At 49.0% G+C, this 25,736-nt stretch overlaps 1 protein-coding gene and 1 pseudogene across 1 annotated transcript; both read right to left on the bottom strand.

Annotated features, from left to right (window-relative positions):
• Nucleotides 1-240: 240 nt before the first annotated feature.
• On the bottom strand, nucleotides 241-2,072 carry LOC133928221 (probable protein phosphatase 2C 36; annotated as a pseudogene).
• Nucleotides 2,073-2,141: 69 nt separating this feature from the next.
• Nucleotides 2,142-7,413, bottom strand: LOC133928220 (disease resistance protein RGA5-like). Its single transcript, XM_062374447.1, has 3 exons — nucleotides 6,542-7,413; nucleotides 2,634-4,786; nucleotides 2,142-2,514 (listed from the first exon to the last, which is right to left on the bottom strand). Exons 1-2 carry the CDS (start codon nucleotides 7,360-7,362, stop codon nucleotides 2,758-2,760), a joined length of 2,850 nt encoding a protein of 949 aa, XP_062230431.1. The 5' UTR covers nucleotides 7,363-7,413; the 3' UTR covers nucleotides 2,142-2,514; nucleotides 2,634-2,757.
• Between the last annotated feature and the right edge of the window lie 18,323 nt (nucleotides 7,414-25,736).

The following is a 25,736-nucleotide window of genomic DNA, read 5'->3' as shown; positions in this document are numbered from 1 at the left end:
GCATGCCTAGGCAGCTCGGCTAGTTGACCGGGGAGGAGCATCAAAGGCAAAGGTTGGCCGAAGGGAGGCAGTGCCAAGGTTCGCCCTAATTCTAGGGAATTTTTTTAATTAATTCCTAAAAACAATTTGCGAAAGGTACCTAATTAGCAAGCACGATTGCTGATTACATGTTGTAATAATCACGTTACGCACATTGATAAAACATGAAATCAAAAGTAATAGCACATAAAATACAATATGTAGTCCAATACCACTCCACTGTATTGATTTTCTTATATGCACAACTTAGGAACCCCTCCTCTCCTTATTTGGGGGTGGAAGGATATCTTTTACATGGTAAGGAATACGGGACTAAACTCCTTTCACTACACAAACCGGTGCATGCGACTTATGCCCTTTGGCCTGTTTAGGTATAATTGTTCGCATACAACCAATAGGGCCTATGTTACAACAAATTTAGCAACCAGTCAATTTTTTGTGCGAAAGTGAAATAAAAAAGAAAGGAACGCAAACAGGTGCAGGAGGTTGTGCTGTCTCCTGTTAACAACGTCCGGTTGATGAGATCATCTCATTGGCCATTGCTGCTGAGAGAAACAGAGCATCCATGGATGAACTAGATCATAGGGTATCTGATGGAAAGTGGCTGCCCCACTTTATGGCGTTTCACTAATAGGTCATAATCTATGAATAAGACGACGACAGATATCGTCATGGAAATACCTACGAACGCCCCTGTCGATCTTCGTGACATCTGAGTAACGCATCTCATGTTTCTTTGCTGCTTCATGAAGAACTGCTTTTATGAGCTTTCTTGCGCTTCCCTGAATAAAACAAAAGAAGTCATCCAGTCATAACAAGGCATTTCGCCTAGCCCCCCACACACGCGTTCACGAGATGAATGAGAGGAAACAGATAAGTGGAAGCTAACAGCATGTTGATGGTTGTGAACAATCTCAACAGCTTCCTGATTACTCAATAATTCCCACAAACCATCCGAGGCAAATATGATGAAACGGTCACTTGGTTGAAGACTGCGTCAGATGATAGATGGGTTGGCACTCAATATTGGTCTGCTGAATGGTTCAGAAAGTCTGAACTTCGGCTGGAGCGGTTCCTTGTTATACTGCGGGTGTTTCAAGTATGCGTCAACTATTGATCTCGACACCTGCATCGATCATCCATTGCGTAAGCAGGACATTTCGGGTTGAAATACTGTGACACAAAAAAGAAACGTTAAGATAAAACTGACCTGTATGAGTCCCTTCACTCTCCAGACATTACGCTTGAGCACAACAATATGCGGATCATCAGGGTGCTCAGCCATGAGCTCACGCCTGATACGCACGTCACTGGCTATGTGCTCACTGAAAAGCTGCTCCGCGGCAATCTGTCTTGTGCCAAAGACCTTTCCGAGAACAGCACGGCTGCTTCCGAGGTTGGCAACGAAGAGCATCTTCTGGTGCACGATGCCAACGAGGCAGCATGACCCGACGGCGGCGATTTGCGGCTTGGATTCCCATTGGCTCGACACGAGCTTGATGAACCCTTCCTCCGTGGACTTGAACGCCTTCCTGATAGCATCGGCCGTCACGACCTGTCGGCTGGACGCGTTCACTGCACAGACAAACCTAATAACTTGCATCGCGTCCGCATCAACCCTACCGTATATTTATGCGTCTACATAGTCAATGTTGTTGGGAACTGGGGGCTTTACTCACTTTGGAGGTGGTTGAAGAGGTGCTCGCTGGCAAACCTGGCGGCCTCGGGGCCACCGTGGCCATCGAAGACGCCAATGAAGGTGCCAGGACGACTCAATGTGGCACTGGTCCTCGAGCAAATTGTTGGCCTGGACAACAGCAACGGAGAGTTTGCCAGCGTGGCAGCTCACGCGGTCGGCCCACCAAAGCAGGTGGTCGCGGCCCTCAGCGGTAGATTTTGAGGTGGGTGAGACCCCGCAGCATGTGTTAGCAATAACCTTGACATGGCCGTGGTGTGCGTTGTGTGGCGTGTGTCGCCGAGTTGTACATGAGCTGCAGAGAGGCTGCGGCCATGGCGGAGTTCCGAGCGCGTCGTGTCGCGCTCCAGGTCGTTCGAGTCGGGCTCGTGAGTGGAGGCGTGTGCAGTGGATTGCGTTAGCCGCGCATTGAGGAGCATGTTGTGAAGACGAGCGTGAGGCTCGGGCATGGCGTGGTCCGGGTCGAGCGGATCGGCGCGAGGAGACCGGGCGATGGAGGAGAGCTCCGTGTGTGTCGCTGTGGTTTATAAAATGCCGTTGTAACCCTCCATCTCAGCGAGCTAAGTCCAGAGAATAATCTAGCTAAGAGACAGGCGAGTTCGTCGCCGGAAAATCTACTGTGCTTCTTCTACCTCGCGTTCGCTTGCTTCTTCTACCTCGCGTTCGCTTGTGTGTGTGCGTTCCTGGGCATAGCCGACAGCATGCAGGAAGGAGCCTGTGGGGTTTTCCGACGAAGTGCGGGAGAGTGAGAAGAAACCGACTCCAGTATCGCAGAAATCCTGATCAGAAAGACCATTTAGCCTCATTACGATTGGGTCACACACTCACACGAGGTGATCAGGTTCAAATATCTAAGCTAAAATAGAGAATGAGGAGGCAACATTTGTTTTTTTCTTACCTGTAATCATCAGCATGTTTCTTCTCGTCTTTAATTCCCCTGTCCTCACCTTGAGTTATGTAACTTTCATCTACGCCTTCCTCCAGGATCCTATCTAGTTGCTCTAGACTCATGTTTCCTTCATCTATTGCCCTTGTACTTTGTTTTTTTTAGAATTCCACATTGCCCTCGTACTTGCGTCACCATAACGAACACGGTCCACCAATTGGACGTTGATTCTAGGATTGCTTGGATCATTGTTAACGACAGTCGTCAAGGCAGACTCTGCATCAGCACCTGCACCCCAGATTTTTGCATATATCTCTTTAAGGCCTGACAAGCGCTCGATGCTGATTGGTTTGGAACCATGTTGATCAAATCTGTGCGCATTGAAGCCTAGCTTGAGCTTCCGGAGCTTAGGCATTGCATCCGCCTCAAATTTGAGCCAAGGTACACTGCACCTGAACTTGAAGTACCTCAGAACTAAGAATCCTGCCCTGCCAAAGATAATCCTTTCTTTAGGCGCTGTCTGGATATATAGCGAGAGAGCAGTGAGTGCAGGCAATCCACCAAGAATATCATGTCTCAACAGCTCACCAACTGCAATCTTTAAAATGCAGAGATTAGCAAGTTCTTTGGTCCACTCAGGTAGGCGGGGTAAGATGCAACAGCGCCGCGACAACTCAAATCTCCGAAGAACGGCCGGAGGAGATGACACGCTGCTGAAGCCATCAAAAGAAATGCTCGTGCTTGAAGCATCATCATCATCAGCATCATCATCATCCCTAGTAGATACATGAGGGGAGTCTGCAGGTACCAAAGTTAGAGACTTGAGGTTTCTGAGTTTTGCAAGAATTGAACCAAGGCATTTCATATTGTTCCTGAGTTCATTAGACTGTACTGTAGAACATGTGAGATGAAGATCCTGTAGATTGGTCAGGTCGCGAAGGTCCATCATATTGTCTATTGAGTTACTGCTGAGATCAAAATGCCCTAGAGTGTGAAGAGATGTCATGTGGTCAATGCCATGGGGCAACTTAGCTTCGCTTGGAAGGAGGAGGTGCCTCAGAGATGGCAAATCAACAATATCTGATGGAACAGCACTTACTCTTGCTTCTATTTTCAGTGTCGCCAAATCTTTCAACCGTTGCATCTGCACTGGTAGATTAACATGCAAATGGCATGCGTTGACATACAAATATCTCAGTCGAAAAAGTTCCGATATCTCAGTAAGGTCGTAATTTATGTCATCATGATCAACTGATAACTGAAGGATTAAAACTTGGAGAAGCTTAAACTCAACAATGGAAGGTTTACAGTTGAAGAGTCCAAAAAAGGCAAGCGTTCGAACTTGTTGTAGTCTCAAATTTGCTGGTGTTGCTGCATCTTCTGCATTGCCAAAATGAAGAGATAGTCGACGGACCTTATCAGCAAGTCGTATAGCAGTCTGAGAATGATCTATTGCAGTGATGAAATTCTCTTCTATTGACTTGTATTTAATAAAGTCAAGTATTATGTAATGCACTGTACAGGATAACACTTCATCGTTGTAGCCGATATCTACAGGTTGGATCATTCCCCTGTTAACAAGCTCGTCAAAATAGCTTCGTGCAACTTCCTCCTTGTCATTCCCTTCCATTGTACAGATTAAACCTTCATCTATCCACTGATTCGCCAAGTCATACTTCAAGATTATGAAGTCCTCTTCATATAGACTCAAATGTAGCATGCATGCTTTCAAATGATGAGGAAGATTGTTGTAACCAAGGCTCAAAACTTGCTCTATCCCTTCCAAATCGCAACTCAGTGAATTCTTTATGCAATTCCATTGCTCTACACTGGTTGGCTGGCGTGCTAAAAGACTGGCTGTACTAATAACTGCTAGCGGTAAACCACCACTTCTTTTTATGATTTCATAGGAAACTTCCTTGAGGTGTTGAGGACATTCAGACTGATGACCAAAAATTCTACTGAAAAATAATTCCATTGACTCATCTTCACTAAGTGGTTCCATCCTAAAGATATACTTGGAGTTATCAGCACAGCATGTCTGGGCTACAAAGTCAACTTCGGTAGTAGTTAGGATCCTGCTGCAACAATTACCCTTTGGCAAAGCACGATTAACAATATCCCACGTTGAGGAAGCCCATAAATCATCAATTATAATGAAGTACCTGCCAAATAATATCTATACTTTTAGTGAACCCAGACAATAACTATCACTCCCTAAAAGTGAAAAAACAAGTATACTATGTTGTTCCAGTCAGCGGGTGAGACATGCAATCGTTTGTTTTTTAATGACGTTGTAGGGTCCTTGAATGCAGTTATCCTGAAATTTGAGAAGCAATATTTTGAATTATCTAGTTCAGTAGTATGAAAACTGTAGCGATAGGTTTATCATTAAAAATACACAGTTCTGCCAAATTTTACCTTGTAATAAATAAAATATCACTAAAATGCATTCATAATGTTGTAATAATATTGTCTTGCAGGTCATGACATTTAAGAAAGAACAGATGGAGTACAAAAATTAGAGAAAAATTATTAAAAAGCAAACTATTGTTGAATGATATTAATTATAGTCACTATAAACTGGGGTTCATTGAGGTACAAAGACCCAGATTACTCACTACTAGTTTAGGTCTATATGGCTCATTCCTTAATGAAGGTGTATGGCTCATTCCTTAATGAAGGTATCTTAGTGTTTTCTTTTAGACCTGCAGGTCCTTTTGTAATGAATATTATCGTTATTTAATGACACAGTTATGTTATCACTAATGATGTCACTGCATGTATGAAAACTTGATCCTGACATACATCTGGAATACATATGATTTGTTCTCTTAAAAACTGGGTGTGACAGCCTACATGTGAAAGTTCTGGTGGACTAGTTCTCTTGACAAGGGAGGAATTCATTGGCAATTCTGGGAGAAGCTAGTGATTCCCAAATTGAAAGGAAGAGTTGGTTTTAGAGACTTGATGTAGTTCTAGTCTGCCATGCCGAATAAACAGGCATGCAGACAACTGACCAATGTGCTGAAAGAATGAAAGCTTATGTTGAAAAGAACTGAAGGCACGGCATTTCCCTCAAGGCGATTTCTTATCAGTTCCATGTCATTGTTCAGGCTCAAGAACCCAGCAAACTATCTGCAGGGGCTGTGTAACTGAGATTAATAAAGTTTGCACCAGGGTTTGGTTGGATAATTGGATTCCTAAAGAAGGGATGACGAAGCCATTGCGAGGCAGGGGAAGAAACTATACTTCTAGTGAGTGAATTAATCATTGAAGACTAAAGACAATGGATGGAGGATTAAAAAAGAAGAATTTGTTTTCCTGATGAAGGTGAAAGCAATCTTTAGACCCCGTTTAGCAGGCTCTGGCTTCAAGAATTTTTGGAGTTGGTTTTTCTACCCACAAGAATTCTTGGAGGCAAAACCGAAGTAGACTGTAAGTGTTTGGGTGAGTTATTTTGTTCCTATTTTAGACTAAAAATAGCTGTTTATTTGATCCTACAAACTTCAGCTTTTACAAGAATCCATGAGTTGGAGCCTTGCCAGACAGCCCTCCGAATCCCGTTGTTAAGAAGAGCTACATATTATGTCATCGTGTGGGCTTAAAGACAACCTACCATGCAGTCATACATGCAGTCTAATAACGAAGCTTTAGCACGAGAAGAAAGCCTAGCCTAGATCGATGGAGGAAGTCCAAAAGCTCTTTGAAACTTGCGAATCGTCCTAAAGATAAGAATATTTTGGTGGCGAGTCTTGAAGGGTATACTTCCCTTGTATGATATGTAGCAGTGAAGAATATGCAGAAAAGGAATACTTACTGATCCCAAAAATAGATTTGCAATTATGCAGTGAAGAATATGCAACATAGATTTGCCATTATGCAGTAATAAAGAATTAATACATGAAAAGAAAACATACTTCTTATCCTTTAGGTATGCCTTGATCTCGTCGACCAGATCATGCGGCCCCAAAGCATGGGGGGGCTGGTGCCGCAGCCGTCGAACTTGTAAGAATATGCTAGTGAGAAGCCTCCTCATGTCTGGTTTCCGAGATGTCCGTACAAAAGCCATGCACTCGAATTGCCATCCAAACTTACGGTATAGTTCTTTGGCGAGGGTGGTCTTGCCGACGCCTCCAAATCCTACAATGGTGACCACCTTGCGCCCCGGTTGTCCATCATCAGCCAGCCAGCCGCAAAGCTCTTCCATGGAGCTCCTGTTCATACCAACAAGGCGGCAAGGCTCCCCCCCGTCTAGCGGTGCAGGTGGAGGGGGAGCCGGAGGCGGGCTTCCATCTGAGCACCTGGCAGGCCGCATCTCGCAGCTACCAAGATAGCGCTTATACCGTTGAATAGCCTCCTTCACACGAGTCCTAAATCCTGAGATCTCGTCGGCAATCCACCGGCGCCGCCGTCTCCGCTTCTCCTGAAGCCGAGAGGCCTTAGAACGGGGGACGACGCGGGCGTGGACGAGCTCGTCGACGAAGTCGTCGATGTCGTACGACAGTTCCCGCACCTCTTTCACCCAGCAGTTGGCCGTGAAGGCAGGGACCTCCACCTCTGACGGCTCCAATAGGTACTTGTCCATTAATTCTTGGACATCGCCAACGAGGACACGGAGCTTGTTCCTCTCTTCCTTGTGCAGCCCCAACTCGGGCCTCGAAAGCAACGACTCAAGCTTCCCAGGAATGGAGAGCATGGCTCCCAGTCCCGGCGAAGAAGCAGCGATCGTAGGCTCCATCTTCCCCCTTCTTCTTTTTCTGAAGAGGGAACCAAATCACACAAGAGTATTTTTTTTCTTTTTCCTCATTTATTGGTACTTTTTTCTTGAGATGAGGATTGCCCGATTCAGATACGACGGAAACAGCATATTCTTGGAATCTTTTTGTAACAGAAATACGAATACAGCTGGATGGTGGTATCCTGTTTGTAACAGAAAAGGCGGTTCGGTGATGTTGACAGCTAGCGTTAATTCGCTATTGGTTAGAAAAGTTAACTGATAGTTTAAAAATAATACATTGTTTCCCACATTTTAGGCCATCCTCTACTCACAATTTCTATATTTCTTCAGGGGCCAACCATATCCGATTTATTTTTTAAAAGGCTTATTCACCACCCTCCTCTAGGCTACTATCTCGATCCTTCAGTATCACTACCGGTTTAGCTATAACTGGCAGTGATACTCTATCAGTACCGGTTCATAATCTCGGACCAGGAATCAATGATATCGAAGCAAACCGCGAATCAAACCCTATAAGTTAACTACGTGCTATACTACACACAAATTGAATCAAACCCTTACCCTATACTACACATATCGAATCAAACCGGCACATGGAGACTAGATATCGAACGTACCTTTGTCAAAGGGGCTGATCTCAGATGGCAACGAGGAGCATGAGAACGAGAGAGATGAGCGGTTTCATGAGGAGAGTGAGGGAGATGAACGGTCTCTTGAACTTATCGTCGCTTTATTAGGGGTAGTGGGACGCGAGGGGTCACATTTGAACAATTATCCGGGTCTTTAACTATAGACAGATCTTAGAAGACACCGTCCGTGATAGGTTTTCCTCAGCACCGTCTGTGTCTTGTGCCCAAACACACAGACGGTTTTAGATAAAACCCGTCTGTGTCTTGTGCCCGAACACACAAACAATTTTAGATAAAACCCGTATGTGACACTAGCACAGACGACTTTTACTCAAAACCGTCTATGCGTTTATCATATACACAGATGGATTTCTAAAAGCCGCCTGTGAGTTCTGGCACACCTAGACGAGATGTCATGTTACATATACGTCTGCTTAGTAATCGTCTTTGTGTATTTTTATCAGTGATAGGACGTAGGAAACCGTCTGTGATACTATGTCTGCTTTCACTATTTTTGTGATAGTGTCATTAATTATTTTACATGCATTAATCAATCATTAGTAACTATTTGTAGATGGACCAATGGTGGATGTATGATGAGGATCGTCGCTCCGTTCATTAACGGCATGGATGCTTTCCTGAGAGCGCCCGTCGACTACAAGTCAAATACGTGTGCAGAATATATATGTAGTCCATGCGTTGATTGCAAGAACGAGAAACCATTTTCTACCATAGAGCAGATCCATTCACACATGATTTGAAACGGTTTTAAGTCTGGCTATACTTATTGGACCGAGCATGGTGAAGATGAGATTATACAGGAAGTGCAAAACATTATCGAAGAAGACGAAGACGATGATATGCCAACTAACGCTCCATCTGACACCGATGCAGATAGGTTGCTCACCAACAAAGAAGATGATATAGATCAGATGTTGCATTATGGGAAGGGGGATTTCACACAGACATATTTTGTAATATTGCAACAATCATTTGTAGTGAGCTCGTATATCAACATGCACAAGAATCTCTTACGTACCAACAGCCTAGGGAAGTCAGAGGGTTGGATCGCTGAACAACACATAGATCAATTCAACGATTGGTTATGTAAGCACATGATGAATACACAGACAGACTATGATCAATTGAAATGGTTGGCGCGGGGACCGTCGAGTACAATCCTGACATTCCAATCATATGATATTAATGGGTATACATTTTACATGAGAGATCATGATAGCAAAAACACCAACCAAAATAGCGGTGTCTATATAGATGTATACGATAGCACTAGCAAGATGGCTACATACTATGGATTCATAGGGCAGATTTATGAGTTTAACTATGGACCGTTGATGGTCCCTCTATTTCGGTGTCAGTGGGTCAGACTTTCAGGAGGTGTGAAGATTGACAAGTATGAGATGACTATTGTAGACCTCAAACAAGTCAGATACAGAGGAGAACCATTTGTACTTGCCAATGATATATCAAAATTCTTCTATGTAATGGACGAGTCTGACAAAGAGCGCTATGTGGTTTTTGAAGGAAAAAAAAAAGTTGTCGGAGTTGAGAATTTTGTAAACCAGAAAGAGTACAATCAATTTGACGAGTTACCTTTTTTTAGACGATGTGGACATTAGTCCCATGGAAGATAGTGTGGAAGCTACGTATATACGACACGATCAGTAGGAAGAGCTACCTGTAAAAATAATGTAGCTTAATTTGTATTAGGGAATGTAATCCTCTAGGCTCCCGATTGGAGTTTTGGTGATTGATAATTTGTTTATTTGAGTGATGATCGTAAGTAAGGTCGTGCTGATGATTATGTGGGCAAACAGTCCTGGGAGAACGTAATGGCTATATATTCCAGTTATGGGGCCGGATATTCCGGTTAAGTGGGCAAACAACCTCTCAATTGGTCATGTCCTAGGAAAACGTACTAGCCAGATATTCGTGTTCCGTAGCCGGAAATTCTGGCTCAGTAACCGGTTATTCCTGTTAGTTGGTGTTGTTGAAAGTCCGGTGCGGCCGAAAAATAATCTGGCGCCCGGGTTCTCAACTTTCCGCCTGCATTGGTTTGAGATGGGCCGTCATGGGAAGAAGCCGATAGAGGAGAAGGGAAAGAAGCCCATGGTTGAGAAGAAAAAGTTGACGGAGGAGGAAAATACCTTGAGGCATGCTCAATTAGTCGTAGAGGTTGCAGAGATAGTAGAGCGAGGGGCCGGATTCAGTATTCGGGAGTCAACCAGCGGTGCTCCAACTCCGTCCGAATCTCGTCATGTCTCTCAGCCTTAGTCTTCTGGTGCTGACACTAAAACAGACACTGTCGCTGGGTCGACCGTAGGTTCAGATGATGGTTGACTACCTTACGTGGGACAGGCCTAAGCTAAAGAAGCTTAGGTTGGTGTCTCTGGAGTGGGTTCCAGGTCGCTAGCTTGTGGATCTTTACCATGTTTTTGTCAGAGGTTGTGTTGGTTTTCGACCGCACCAGATACTTGACTGGGCTTCTTTGAGGATGGACAGAAGCCTGCCAGCATTGGTGACACAGGCTCATTACTTCTTTGCCTCTTTGTGGGTTGCCTGCAACATATGGCTCCAGGATTCAGTTCATGTTTGAGGCCCAACAGGAGATGCTGACTAGCTAGAGAGGACATAGCTCGGTACCTAGGTTTGGAGCTTCACGAGACACATTTTCATGAGATGGTGCCAAGCCGCCCAGGAGATGTATGGGTGGGATCACTCCCAGTGATGAGCGGTTGACACCGTTCTTTCTTCCCCTTCACCCTTGAGGGTTTCAGACTGGCACCCGAGTCTCAGGTCACACTTGAGGCAGCCAAACGTTCGTTCTTCTCCAGAGGTGGTGGTTACAAGGAGTCAAGGACGGTTTCATTCCAGTTCACCAATGACTCAGGTACCACCTTCTCACCGACATGCCTTCGACCTGGTTGACTGTACGATTGTGGAGATGGAGAACGTGATCTGCGACAAGATAGTTACCACCGTTTGCTCCTTACATCACTTGCCTGCTGCATAAGATTGGTCACCTTACCCTTGAGCAGTGTCAGGAGCTACCGGAGAGGAGTCGCGTATACAGAGCTGCTAGGCCAGACGACCGCAGGAGGTGCAGTCAGAGGGCCGGTACTCCTTCACACAGCAGTGCTGAGACGATACCTTTATTTATGCAAAAGGGACTGCACATTTCCGGGCATTGCATTGTATAGATTTAGCTAAATCATTGCTATGAAATGTAAACTAAGTGTCTTTTTTGCACATGTGCATATATGTATTAAACAACAAAATAGCTAAGAATTCAAGAAGAAAAGTAAATTATTATGATGGCCACAATTCTGAGGCATGAACTATCCATATTAGCTATTATCCAATAATTACCATCAAATGTTATATCACGCTGATCCATAGTAGAGGGTTATGCAATCACAAATGAAAAAGAACGGTTGAAAGTGTACGATACCATTTTGGTGTATATTTACACCCATGTACGTATTCATATACATATAAAAAAAAAGAAAAAAAGGAGGCGGGCCTTTTCTTGAGGCCGGCTCGAGCCGGCTCAGCCTTTTCCTGCCGCGCGGCCCGGTCAGGCCGGCCCAGCCCACCCGCTGCTCTCCTTATCCACTCGGGCAAGCTGAGGGAGGGAGCCACTCCCTTGCATCCGCCGCCACCTCCCTCGCATGCGCCGCCGCCTCCTCTCGTGCCGCGCTCCAGAGCAGTGCCGCCACGCATGCGCCTGGCCGCGCCGGCCCAGCCGCAACCTGCCCCCCCCCCTCTCCTTATCCTCGCCCCGCACCGAGCTGTTGCGCCGCATCGCCTCGCCCCCTGGTCTACGGGCCGCGCCGCTCGTGTCGCCCGAGCCGTGCCGGCGCCCTCTCTCCCTTTCCCCTGTATCTCCAACAAACCGAATCCTCTCTATCTCTATCTCTTCCCCCGATTTCAAATCGGTTTGGGGATTGCTTCGGATGAGCTCGGCCGCCGCGATTTCCGCGAGTTTGGGTCGGCTACATGCTCTTCTCTCCTCCCGTGGGAACCTCGGGCCATCTCTATAAAAGGTGCAGGGAGGGGGTGCCCGGGAGGGGGGGAGGAGTTCTTTTTTTTGGAGGAGCACGCGGGAGCCCTGCTACTCTGCGCCGCCACCTCGCCGCTACCTCGCGTTGTCGCCTTCGTGCCCTGCCGAAGCCTTGAAGGGTGCCGCCCCTGCTGCTTCCCCGTCTCTGATCAGAGTGCGCTGTTGATCCGTCCCCATCGCCACCATGATGCTGACCCAAGGTGAGCCCTGGCTGTGACTTTTCTCTGTGATGCACGGCCTTGCCGTCGTAGCCGGTGCTCCGGTTGTGCCGTTGCTCTTCCCCCCTTCTGCTCTGTGATAGCCCGGCCTTCGTGCCGTCGTGCTTATGCCCGTTGGCCGGTGATGTTAAAACTGAGGCCCGGCTGTCGCATTCTCTCTGTCTGTGATGTGTCATGCCGCTGATGCGTCCTCTTTGCGATTGATCGGTCGTCGTGCCGTGCATATGCTACTGTCTTGCTCATGCTTGTCCCCGGCCTTCGCGTCGGTGTGCTCTTGCTCTGTGTACTTGCCGTTGTGCCTGCTGAGGCTCGACTGTTGCTCGTCCTGTTGATGTGTGCTGATGCCGCACCATGCTCTATTCGACCCCTGGCCATGGCCATGTCGGCGAGCCTCTGACAGTGCTGGTGTCGTGCCGTGGATCTCGTGATGTTGCTAGCCCCGCCATGGTGTTGTCTCTCTGTTTATGCGTGCCATTGCGCCGCCCATCTGTCTAGCCGTGCCATTCATGCGCAAGCATATGCCGCCCTTCCCATGGCCGGTGATGATAAAACTGAGGCCCCGGTCCGCGTCATCAATATGTTGTTGCCGTGTAATTTTTCTGTTGATGCAGTCACGTGCCGCGAATGCTAGAGCTCCAGTGGCGTGCCCTTGCAGCCTGTGCTCCGATCATTGCCGTTGAAGTCTCCGTGCTCCGGCATGTCGTTGTAGCCTGTGCGCTGGATGCCCTGTTGAAGCTAGGCATCCTGGCCGTCATGCTGTTGTTGACCTCGGTTGCGCGTGCATGCTTTTGGGCTATGCTGCTGCTGAGGCTTGCTCTTGCTTGCCCAGTGCTCTTGTGGCTTTGATGTTTGGCCGGTGAGGCTGCTGGTTGCTTGCTGGCCCTCTTTGTTGTTACTGAATGCCTATTGCCAGTTGGAGCATTATGTTACTTGCTGCCTATTGAGGATCATGTGTTCGATGCTGGGCTCCCTTGAGGATTGTCCCTATTGTTGATTATGCATTCTTATGGATTATTCTTGGCTATTGGGCTACTGATGGCTATGTTGATATCTTGATACTGATGTGGGGATGCTGTCTTGTTCTCATGAGCTAATGAGGTTGCCTCTTGCTACCTATCAGAGATGAGCTAACGATGATGTCCGCTGTTGCCTATCAAAGATGTGGTTTATTTTACTATGAGCCTTCATACTATCTTATCGCAGAAAATATATGTGCCATTGCGGTAGGAGCCTGCGTGGCCCAAATAGTGATCACCCTCGCCTTTGTGGCGTTCGCCTTTGTGGTGTGTTGCCTTCGGAGACGGCCGATGAGGACAAGTCCGAGGCCCAAAGAGGAGATAGTGAGTCAAGCACGGCGTCGGAGCTCCCGGTTGTGGCCATGTTGCTGCTTTCGGTCGAAGCTACGCGTCGTGCCGCGTTCCTAGCCCACCTCTTCATAAAAAACATAATTCTGAGGCCTACGAGGCCGATGATGACCCGGGATACATAAACAGTCCAAAAAGCTCATGCTAGACTGTTATCCCATTCTTTACTGCTTTTGATTTCTAACGCTTACTTTGCTTGGTCTTTGTTGCGTGTGACTACAGCCTTGCAGACTCGGAGACGACCTCGGTATGACGACCGCCAGCGCACTTAATCGGAGGTAGCCCGAAGACGGGCGTAATTAACCGGAGAGCCTCACAAGGCCACGGGAACCAAGGCAAAGCAATCGCCAAATCATGAAGATAGTCAGATAGCGTGTGCGTTTGAGGAGTAAAACAATTGTAATCGAAAGATGTACTTTATGAATTCAATATGAATGAATAAAGTTACAATTCCATTACATTGTATCATGTCTCTTGTATACTCTGTATACTGGCACGTCCGCAATATTACATACACAATTTCAAACATAATTTGAATGCGAGACGTTTCGAATCCGCGAAACAGAAAGGTTAAAAGGACATCACAAAGTGTATATAATGCACCAATGTAGGAGCAGAGAGGGATAAGTGAGCAAGCAGGATACTCACTTGACCGATCGATAGCCCAGTAGCCGGTCACTATCAATGCCAACAAGATGGAGCAAACCACCGGCTTCCAGCAGCCCTACTGCACACGGTTGCGTGTTAACTGTTAAGCGCCTAATGGTATGCACAGGCTCTGAATCAATGGAAGGGGAATAGCTGAGCGCCAGAGGATTTGTAGGGGTTTCTGCTCCACACTTGGCGGTTGCCACGGAACAAGGGAAAAGGTAGTGGAGCTGGACAGTTATCTCGGAGGTTGAGTTGAGTCGTGGTCATCGTGGGAGGTTGTTGACCGTGTAGCGGCTGTGGTGGACCTCCTCCCTCATGGCTGATTGCCACGGTGATCCTGAACAAGGAGTATGATGTTCCTCTCCCTGGGTATTAGCACGTGATCCTGAACAAAAGTGCATGTTAGTGCATTGCGGAGATCACGCCTTACAGACTTATCAACTAACACAGTAACTTTTACTGGACCAATACACATTATCTCTCACTCTCTGTTCATTCCTTGCAAGCCAGAGTTTAAGACTAACACATGAAACATCTCCGTGTTATATTACTCAGATCCTAATGTGAAAGCCCTTTCACTACTGTGCAAAACCATTATCTAAGAGCATCTTCAACAGACTAGCTAAATTTCATCCTTTGTATCTCCACTTGGCTATCCACTCTAAAAGAATCTATCTCCATATTTCTGCACACTCCAGCAGACTAGCCAAATCTCACTCTACATATCTCAATTACCTATATTTTATTCGTAACGGCTAGTTTTTATAATAGCTATTTTTTTCAAATTGTGGAATAGTGCATTGCAAAGAAACTCATAAATTAGTTATGGAACATAGGGTTGGAAATAATTGTATAAATTACTATAATCAAGATGAAGATTTGTGGTGAATTTTCCAGAATTTTAGGAAGTCAATTTTAACCTTTAAAAATTCAGTGAAAGTTGAAAAACTGTCCATTTTGAATAATTTTTGTTCAAATTTGGCTCAAGCTTTTTACATGTAACTTGTCAAAATGGGTTCCTGCGAGTTAGGTTGTTACCACCAAAAATTGGTTTGAACTGTAGACATCTTTTAGATCAACAAACAGAATTATAAAATAAAATGGGAAAATAAACACGTGCACACAAGCTAGCTAGCTTTCTATGTTCTCATGGTGCTGTCGTCCGATGGCTAGCGGGGAGGCCTTTCTATGTTCTCATGGTGCCCTGGGAAAAACTGACGTAGAGAGGAGGGGGAGAATCTCTACAACTTAAAAAAGGAGCTAGAGGGTCTCTATACCATCCTGCACCCCTCCCCTGTTCCGCTCCCTCTCTCAACACCGCAATCCCGGCCGAAATCTCGCTCCCTTTCTTTCTTCCACCATTGACCTCATTCAGTCTACCGCCAAGCTCGCCTGATCCAAACTCGTCTGGTCAACATCATTCTCCTCCCCACCCGCATCGGCGCTGGCTCTCTCATCCACCGCTGCCGATCCACCACATCAAGTCCCCCAAGGAAACCCCTCCTCATCGTCCCCCGCGCCTTCACCTCCTTGAACCCGCCCTTCCCTTTGCCCCCAACAACCCTCCCATACACCGCCACCCTCCTCTCCACCGTGGACGAGCTGCCCTAATCCTAACCACCCGCGCTACCTTCTGGACCGCGCCCCTGCTCCACGCGTTCGCTCCCCGTGCCCCCCTTCCCCTCCCCTGCCTGCATCAATGCTGAAGCGGAGCGGTCCCACCGAAGTCTTACCTTTTTCTTTTTTTTTCATTTCATTCAACGATCTAAATTTATTGTACTCGCTACGGATTCACCGAGTGCCCAAACGAGACGGTAGATAGTAAAACAGAATCGTCTCGATGAGATTTAAGCATCCACGGTCTCCGATCGTCCATCCGAGCAACGGTTAAAAAAAGAGAGTCAAAATTCATACTCCTCGCCGGTCCCGCGGCCAACAATTGAATTTCGCAAAAAAAAATTCGGGTATTACTTCATCTTGCTGCTTAGCTCTGATGTGCTGTGGAATTTAGTTCACCAATTAGCATCTATGCTTATCTGAATGTTTATGCTACTGGTTAGTTCTTTTTTATGTCTGGTGTATGAACCTATGTGGTTACTGGTTAACATTAAAGATTTTTTCTTGTTAATTCCATCCTGTACACCCTGCTTATGATCACCCGAACAGATGGTGACAAGTCACGATATACCGAACTACTGTGCTAATATGAGTAGTTTACCCTAACTTTAGCTGTTTCCCCATCTTGATATATTAATATATTCTATGTCCCTGCCTTTTTTTTCTTTGATATCATTAAACCAATCTTAATATATTAGCTGCTTAACCATACCTACATGGTGTGCTTGCTTCCCATGGCATCAGAAACAACATGCTTAAACAGGAAACTAATCGTTAGCCATGTTTCATCTCTTGTCTCCACTTGGTTCAACGACTAGCTATTGTGCGTTTGCAAGAGAATAATTACTTCTGAGCTTTTAACAATTTTATTGTGCCAGGTCTTCTCAAAAAGGGGAATTTGCAGTCACTTTTTCCTGTCATTTTGAAGTTGCTTTAATAAGAAACCTTTAAGGTTACAAGGGAAAGTAATAATTATAAACCTTTAAATATAGTCATTCTAACAAGAAAGTCATACTCTGATTGCACTATACATGAGATTGTCTGGGTTACCTTACGCGTCCATTAGAACACAGGCATCCATTCTGAAGTGTCACAACAGAAGTTTGGGCATATTTTCCTTCCCTGTGAAGCAAAAGAAGCAAGTAGCTGATTAAAATTACCCTGTTTTGTGTATTATGCATGTGCATTTGCCTTGGTGTTTAATGTGTTCTTTCATGGGTTTTGCATCTACATTTATTGAGGCCGTTTGGTGCACAATAGATGTAATATTTGTGATTCTGTGCTCAGCTGTAACATGACTACTGAAATGTATCTGTTTTTTATACAATGTTCGGTCGAAGCTCAAATGCTCAGACCGTCTAGTTTTGAGACCTCAACTGACCAGGGTGCCTCTTCAGAGAACAACCTTTTCTGTCTCTGCGTCTCTAGCAATATAGAGTCACGATAGAAAAACCTCTGCCACATCTGGCGCCCATTTCCCAACATAAGCTCTACTTGTGTTTCGTTTATTCCCTGGTGATATGGAAATAGTAGGGTATGTTTGATTGTAAAAGACGGTTGTATTGTATAGTCTGTTTGAGTGGAAACAGGATATAGGAGTCGTATAACTCTTGAGATGAGTGTTTGGTTGGCTGCATAAGTGGATGCAATGACGGATGCAGTGAACCTATGAAGGTATTTGTTTGTTTGTATAAGCGGATGCAATAACTATGTGATCTGAGACTGATGAGTGGGTTCTACTGATACTGTAGCTCATGCAGCCTGTATCCGCCCAGCCTGATGGGAGTGATGCTCGATTTAGGCGTATCGTATAGCCATGATGACTTATGCAGGCTGCATTCGTCATGCAGGCAACTAAACAGGCGTCTGTATAGTAATGTATAAGCGGATGTAAGTTTCTCATATATGCAGACTCAATGTAGCAAACCAAACACACCCTAAGGATGCTGCACAGATCATGTCCGAAAGAAAAGGTAAAAGGTCATGTCCGAAAGAAAAGGTAAAAGATGAGTAAAAACGTACTCGAAGTATTCTAATAAGATGGTGTTTTTTTAAGGGTTCCCGACCCTAGTACGGAGAATTCAATTTATTGAAATTTTGTTACTTTTCAGTCAGTTTTCTTCACCACTTAGGGCACGCTTGGCTCCACTGATGCCTAAAAAAAAAATCAGCGGTCATGCTGGCCCCACCTGGCAGCTGCCGCTAGCATTTCAGCGATCAGAGCTCCCAGGCAGGCACTTCATCAAAATCCAACAACTAAAAAGTATAGTTTCTACGTTCAATGTAAAAAGGTTAAAAAAATTCCTAAAATTGCGCATCCCGTAGTATTACAATTTTAAAATAAGCAGTGCACAATTTAGGTGAAGGAAAGAGCAAGAAAACTTTCGGCGAAGCCGTTAGACGAATATATGTTTACAAAAGAAACTTACTTCTTATGTTGTAGGTGTGCCCTTATCGTGTCAATGAGATTACGCAACTCTAAATCATCGGGCAGCCTGTGTCGACGAACTTGTATGAGTATGCTGGTGAGAAGCCTCCTCATGTCAGGCTTCTGGGATGACCGCGCAAAAGCCCGGCACTCAAACTGCCTTCCAATACAGCTCTTTGGCAAGAGTTAGTTGTCTTACCAACTCCAACTCCCCCAAATCCAACAATGGACACTACTCGTAGTCGCCGCTCTGCATCTCCAGTCAACCAGTCGTCGAGCTTCTACATAGAGCTGTCGATACCAGCAAGGTGAGCATGGCGATCTTGCCACCGAGGTTCTGTTGACAATAAACCTTGCCTGCCTAATATTAGTGATTTACTTTCCTTAGATTACTAGCTATGTTTAGGTAATTAGCTGTTGTGTGATCGGCCTGATTGGAGGCCATTTCTTCTTTCCATGTAATGTTCTATTTAAGCAAAGGAATAGACACAGAAAACGCTGCCAATTTAGCAGCACCAAAACGAGATCGTGTGCATTGTGTTCGCTTGAGTTTCTTGGGCGTGTGTGTGTGTTGGCCGTGATCCTGCCGGCAACGTGTGCGTTGTCTCTCCGGCGAGGCTCCAACAAGTGGCATCAAGAGCTACTAGTACCTACCTGGGACCATGGGAGACGGAAAGAAGGTCGCCGACGGCACCTCGAAGGACGGCGTCGTGATCCAGCGGGTGATTCGTGAGGTGAGCAGTGGGAGTAGCTACCCCGTCCTCACCAAGACCAATTACTCCGATTGGGCGCTCCTGATGAAGGTCAAGCTGAGGGCCAGGGCTCTCTGGAGCGTGATCGAGGAGGGCGACGCCGATTCGCAAGAGGAGATGATGGCGCTCGACACCTTGTGCGGCGCGGTGCCACCAGAGATGGTGCCGATGATCGCCAAGAAGGATACAGCGAAGGAGGCCTGGGACGCGATCGCGACCATGAGGATCGGCGACAATCGCGTGAAGAAATCGACGGCGCAGCAGCTGCGCCGGAAGTTCGATCTCGCCACGTTCGACGACGGCGAGACCGTCGAGGACTATGCGCTGCGCCTGAACAACATGGCGGCGCATCTCGCCACGCTGGGCGAGGAATTGAAGGATGCCGAGATCGTCGCGAAGATACTCCGCAGCCTGCCACCCCGTTTCAAGCAGATCACGATCGCCATCAAGACACTGCTCGACGTGTCGACGATGTCGGTCGCCGATCTGACGGGCCGGCTGAAGGAGGCAGAGGAGGCATTCGAGGAAGCGCCGGCGTCGCTGCAGCACGAGGGAAAGCTGTACCTCACGGAGGAGGAATGGGACGCGCGGCGGAAGAAGCGCGAGGCGGAGAACCACTCCGGCGGCAGCGCCAGAGGTGGCGGTGGCGCGAGCAGAGGAGGAGGAAGACGCGGGCGCAGTCGTGGGCGCGGTGGCTCGGGCGGGCCGTCAAATTCAAACCGGCCCACTGGCGACGAATGCAGGCGCTGCGGGAAGATGGGCCACTGGGCCCGTGAGTGCCGGTTGAAGCCCAGAAGGGAGCAGGCCCACGTCGCGCAAGATGAAGAGGAGGCCTCACTCCTGCTCGTGAAGTCGTCCCCAACCCTAACCTCAACACCGCCGCCGCAATCTACCAGCACATCACCGGCCGGGTCGCCGGCACCTCCCCCATCGACGGCCGCTCCACTTCCCAGAGTCGATCCGGTGTTGCAGGGAGCAGGCCAGGAGCATGGCGGCGACGGATCTGGGGCAACGACATCGGGATCGCGCGCCCAGATTGAGATTAGGGAGGAGAAGGTGTTTGCCCACCTTGGAGAGGAGAAGGAGCGGGAGGCGGAAACCTGAGTCCTGGACACTGGCGCCACCAACCACATGTCCGGATCCAGGGCCGCCTTCTCGAAGCTGGACACGGCGGTGCTCGGCACCGTGCGGTTCGGCGATGACTCGGTGGCGCGGATCGAGGGCCGGGGCACCGTCGCGTTCGTGTGCAAGAACGGCGAGCTCCGGTCGTTCTCTGGGGTCTACTTCATCCCCCGGCTGATGACGAACATCGTCAGCATCGGCCAGCTCGACGAGGGCGGCTACAAGGTCAACATCGACGCTGGGGTGATGAGGATCCGGGAGCCCAACGGCCAGTTACTGGCGAAGGTGACGCGCACGGCCAATCGGTTGTACGTGCTCCGCATCAAGATGGCAACGCCGTCGTGCCTGGCGGTGCGCGGACGCGGCGACGAGGCGACGTGGCGCTGGCACGAGCGCTTCGGCCATGTCAACATGGCGGCGCTGAGGAAGCTGGCGCGGGAGGAGCTGGTGCGCAGCCTGCCGGAGATCGGGCAGGTCGACCAGCTGTGCGAGGCTTGCCAGGCCGGCAAGCAGAGGCGGACCCCCTTCCTGGCGCAGGCGGAGTACCGTGCACGGCAGCGTCTCGAGCTGGTGCATGGTGACCTGTGCGGCCCCATCTCGCCGGCGACGCCCAGAGGTAACAAGTACTTCCTGCTGATGGTGGATGATCTCAACAGATACATGTGGGTAGCCGCGATTCCTTCAAAGGATCGTGCCGCGGCTGCCATCAAGGAGATTCAGGCGCGGGCGGAAGGCGAGTCTGGCGTCAAGCTCAAGGCGCTCCGGACTGACCGCGGAGGAGAGTTCACCGCCGCCGAGTTCACGGAGTACTGCGCGGCTGAGGGCGTGCATCGTCAGCACATTGCGCCCTACAGCCCGCAGCAGAACGGCGTCGTCGAGCGTCGAAACGGCACGGTGGTGGCGACGGCGAGGAGTATGCTCAAGGCCAAGGGCCTGCCTGGCTGGTTCTAGGGCGAGGCGATGAGCACCGCCGTGTACGTGCTGAACCGGTGTCTGACAAAGAGCGTGGACGGGATGACACCGTTCGAGGCGTGGCACGGGAAGAAGCCGACGGTGCACCACCTCAGGACATTCGGCAGCATCGCCTACGTCCGGAACATGACGCCACACCTGAAGAAGCTCGATGACCGCGGCCGTAAGATGATCTTCATCGGCTACGAGCGCGGCTCCAAGGCGTACCGCGCCTACGACCCCATCACGAAGCGTGTCCACGTGACGCGCGACGTGGTGTTCGACGAGCAAGCCCAGTGGGACTGGGGCACCGACGGCGACGACATCGAGCTGAGTGGCGGTGATGACGTCTTCACGGTGGAGTACGCGACCACAGGCCAGGCCACTCCAGAGGACGATGACGCCGTCAAGGCGCCCGGAGGAGGTGCGCTGGGAGAGCAGTCGCCGCTCCCCGGTGTGGGCGGTGGCGAACCGGAACCTGGTTCACCGGACGGCATCGACGATGACAACCTGGACGCCGATCACGATGACGACGCGCCTCTCCAGTTCCGCAGCGTCAACGACATTATCGGGCCAGCCTCGCCACGTGGCTTAGCACCGCGCGCGTTGATGTTGGAGGAGCTGCACGTGGTGGGCGCCGACGAGCCTGCCTCATTCACCGAGGCAGAGTGCAGCCCCAGCTGGAGGAAGGCGATGATGGAGGAGATGGAGTCCATCGAGGAGAACGGCACATGGTGCCTCGCCGACCTCCCACCTGGCCGCAAGGCGATCGGGGTGAAGTGGGTGTTCAAGGTGAAGAGGGACGAGCACGGGGCGGTGTCCAAGCACAAGGCGCGCCTCGTGGTGAAGGGCTACGCGCAGCGGCACGGCATCGACTACGACGAGGTGTTCGCGCCGGTGGCCAGGCTCGACTCAGTGCGCCTGCTCATCGCCCTCGCGGCGCACGAGGGGTGGGAGGTGCACCACATGGACGTCAAGTCGGCGTTCCTGAACGGCGACCTACAGGAGGAGGTCTACGTCAAGCAGCCGGCGGGCTTCATCATCGCCGGCAAGGAGCACAAGGTGCTCAAGCTGCGGAAGGCGCTGTACGGCCTGCATCAAGCCCCGTGCGCCTGGAACGCAAAGCTGGACGACACATTGTTGTCGCTCGGCTTCAGGAGGAGCCCGATAGAGCACGCCATCTACGTCAGGCGGAATGGCGATGCTCAGCTGGTGGTCGGGGTCTATGTCGACGACCTTGTGATCACTGGCTCAAGCCCTGGCGACATAAGGGCGTTCAAGAAGGAGATGGCGGCCGCGTTCAAGATGAGTGACCTCGGCCTGCTTCACTACTACCTCGGCATTTAAGTGAAGCAGAGCGCGGGGGGGATCTCGCTAAGTCAAGGCGCCTACGCCGGCAAGATCCTGGAGAGGAGCGGCATGGCCGGGTGCAATCCCTGCCAGGTGCCCATGGAGGCACGCCTGAAGCTAAGCAAGCTCAGTTCAAAGCCGCCGGTCGACGCGACGGTGTACAGGAGCATCGTCGGGAGCCTGAGGTACCTAGTTAACACCCGCCCTGATCTAGCTTTCGCTGTTGGGTATGTTAGCCGGTTCTTGGAAGATCCACGGGAGGACCACCTTGCCGCCGTGAAGCACATCCTGCGCTATGTGGCAGGGACCCAGAATTGGGGGCTCTGGTTTGGCAGGAAGAAGGGAGATCAGGCGTTGTTGACAGGATTCAGCGATGCTGATTTTGCAGGAGATGTTGATGCAAGGAAAAGCACAACCGGGGTCATCTTCTTCTTGGCCAGCAGCCCAATTTTCTGGCAGTCCACGAAGCAGAGAGTGGTGGCTCAATCCAGCTGCGAATCGGAGTATATCGCAGCAGCGAATGCGGCCTGTCAGGCACTATGGCTCGCTCGAGTGCTAGCAGAGGTGCAGGGGTCTGCGCCAAGCGTGCCATTGCTGAGGGTGGACAACAAGTCCGCCATTGCTTTAATCAAGAACCCGGTACTCCACGGACAGAGCAAACACATCGAGGTGAAGTATCATCTAGTCCGGGAGTCCGCTGAAAAAGGCCTGATCGAAGTGGAGTTCATCAGGAGCGAAGAGCAACTGAGTGACATTCTGACAAAGCCACTAGGCAGAGTCAAATTTCATGAGCTTCGCACAAAGATCGGCCTGATCCATATTGATAGCAAGCACGGCAAGGCTTAGGAGGAGATTGTTGACAATAAACCTTGCCTGCCTAATATTAGTGATTTATTTTCCTTAGATTACTAGCTATGTTTAGGTAATTAGCCGTTGTGTGATCGGCCTGATTGGAGGTCATTTCTTCTTTCCATGTAATGTTCTATTTAAGCAAAGTAATAGACACAGAAAACGCTGCCAATTCAGCAGCACCAAAACGAGATCATGTGCATTGTGTTCGCGTGAGTTTCTTGGGCGTGTGTGTGTTGGCCGTGATCCTGCCGGCAACGTGTGCGTTGTCTCTCCGGCGAGGCTCCAACAGGTTCTTGGCTCGTCGAGGAAGTCATCGATGTCGTACGACAGCTCGCGCATCTCCTTCACCCAGCACCTAGCCGTCGACGCGGAGCCCTCCACCTCCGACGGCTCCATCAGGTACCTGTCGATCAGTTATTGGAGGTGGTCGTTGAGGAGGCGAATCTTGTTCTTCTCCCCCTCGCGCGGCCGCAGCCCGTGGTCGGCCTCCGGCGGCAGCAGCCTCTCGAGCTTGGTAGGGAGGGAACGAATACAGTAACCGGAGCCTGCATCGTTTCTGAGAACGAAACAGAGCAAATCCATCGTTATAGGTCGACCAAGTGCATGCATATTTCGAGAATTAAACGCATGTAGAACGTATGTAAAAAAGAAAGAAATTTCGTGACGGTACCTAAGAAGAAGAAATCGGCGAAGATGCATGAAGCGATCAACGCGCCGGACATTTCCAAGCGACTCTGCCATGTCTGTGTTTGTGCAGCGCCGCTCGGCTCATAATGCTCCAAAACGAATCGAAGTACCTTGTATTTTTTAAGAAAAAAGAATCGAAGTATAGACGGAAGCTTTTTTGTTTCTTTCCTCTCTCTCTCTCTCTCTCGAAGCTGTATAGACGAGAGTTTTATTGAAGCAAGCTACTTACCAGAACGCAAGAGCGTAACTATACTCGTTTCGATTACTGCTACTCCATCCGAGTTGGTTAGTCAGTCATACTACTTTAATTATTGGGGAGGCACTAATCAATGAAAATATGGATCGTTACAGTCTACGATCAACCGCCGTACAATTCTGATATGAAAATCCACAGCTAGGGAGAGCAATGGGTACCATATCCGTAGGCAGAAGCTATATAAATTCGTACACATGAGCTAATTTTTAAACCTGCGTCCGCACACATTACGCGTCATAGGTAAAAACTGAAACTCGTGTCCGCCACCCGCTGGCACACCCGTATACTCGCAAATATACTAAACAAGCATGACCGCATGGTAAGTTCAAGCATACATCAACACAACTCAAGAATTTTTATGACATATGCAACCTTTGTTCAAAATACATAAATAACATATCAAGAATTTCTATGACATATACATAATCAGCTGCTTCAACAGCTGTTTCAAGAATTACATAAGTAGCTACTGTAAATACATAACAGCATATCAAGAATTCATCAAAAGCAACACAATTGCTTTAACACTCAATTCATAAACCAAGGTACTCCAACAAAACATCATTCATTCATTCCTGTTTGATTTCATACCCCGACTAACCCTACCAAACATCATTCTTGCTTCAACAGGAACACATGTTCTAGCTCGTGCGGTGGTGCCAATGTAGAGGAGACAAGCATATCTAGGAACACATGTTCTAAATAAGTTGAAAGAAGAGCACCATCAATATCTAAGGAAAAATTACAGAGCTTCATTACCTGATTCAACAAGAGGAGCAAATGCATCATGAGGTTCCGATGCAAGAGGTGCGGAAGCGAACGCCTGCGAGACTTGCCCAGGAATGCTACTAGTGGGGGTTGACATCTGGGCATGCAGAAGGGCAGTCAGCATCGGGCAGGGATGGGTGCAGATGGTGGTCACCGGTCGAAGTCGGGGAAGGGCGCCGCGGAATTGTGGACGGCGAGGTCGGGGAGGGCGGAGGGCGCGTCGGAGCCGTGGAAGGTGTGGTCGGCGAGGGAGGAGGGTGTGGTGTAGCTGTGGACGATGCGGTCGGGGAGGGCGAAGGGCGCTCCAGATCCGTGGACGGCACGGTCGGGGAGGGCGGAGGGTGCGTCGGATGACATCAGCGTGCTGATTGGGCATGCTGACGAGGCTGGCTGGGCTAACGTGGCTTGCCACGTAGGAAAAAATCGCACACGTGGTATGCTGACGTGGCTTCATAAGGTGACTGGGATTATGACCACATGTGACGGCTTCTAATTGGCTAGCGAAGAGGTATGGCTGGATCTAATCGTGGCTGTCGGTTGAAGATCGGGCAGAGGAGAGGATGTCACCTGGGCTCCGACGGTTGGTGTCGTCGACTACGGGCGGGCACGGCGGCGTGGCTTGGGCGGGTCGCCGGAATCGTGCTC

Source organism: Phragmites australis, chromosome 9 (assembly GCF_958298935.1).
Source record: "Phragmites australis chromosome 9, lpPhrAust1.1, whole genome shotgun sequence".
NCBI lineage: Eukaryota > Viridiplantae > Streptophyta > Magnoliopsida > Poales > Poaceae > Phragmites > Phragmites australis.
This window is presented reverse-complemented; position numbering and strand designations above follow the sequence as displayed.

What these genes read in the sequence shown, in the direction of transcription:
- LOC133928220 (XM_062374447.1), bottom strand. Translation starts at nt 7,362, where the DNA reads ATGGAGCCTACGATCGCTGCTTCTTCGCCGGGACTGGGAGCCATGCTC. An exon ending in GCATACCTAAAGGATAAGAA is followed by an intron (nt 4,787 to 6,541) that starts GTATGTTTTCTT and finishes ATTATTTGGCAG; the next exon opens with GTACTTCATTATAATTGATG.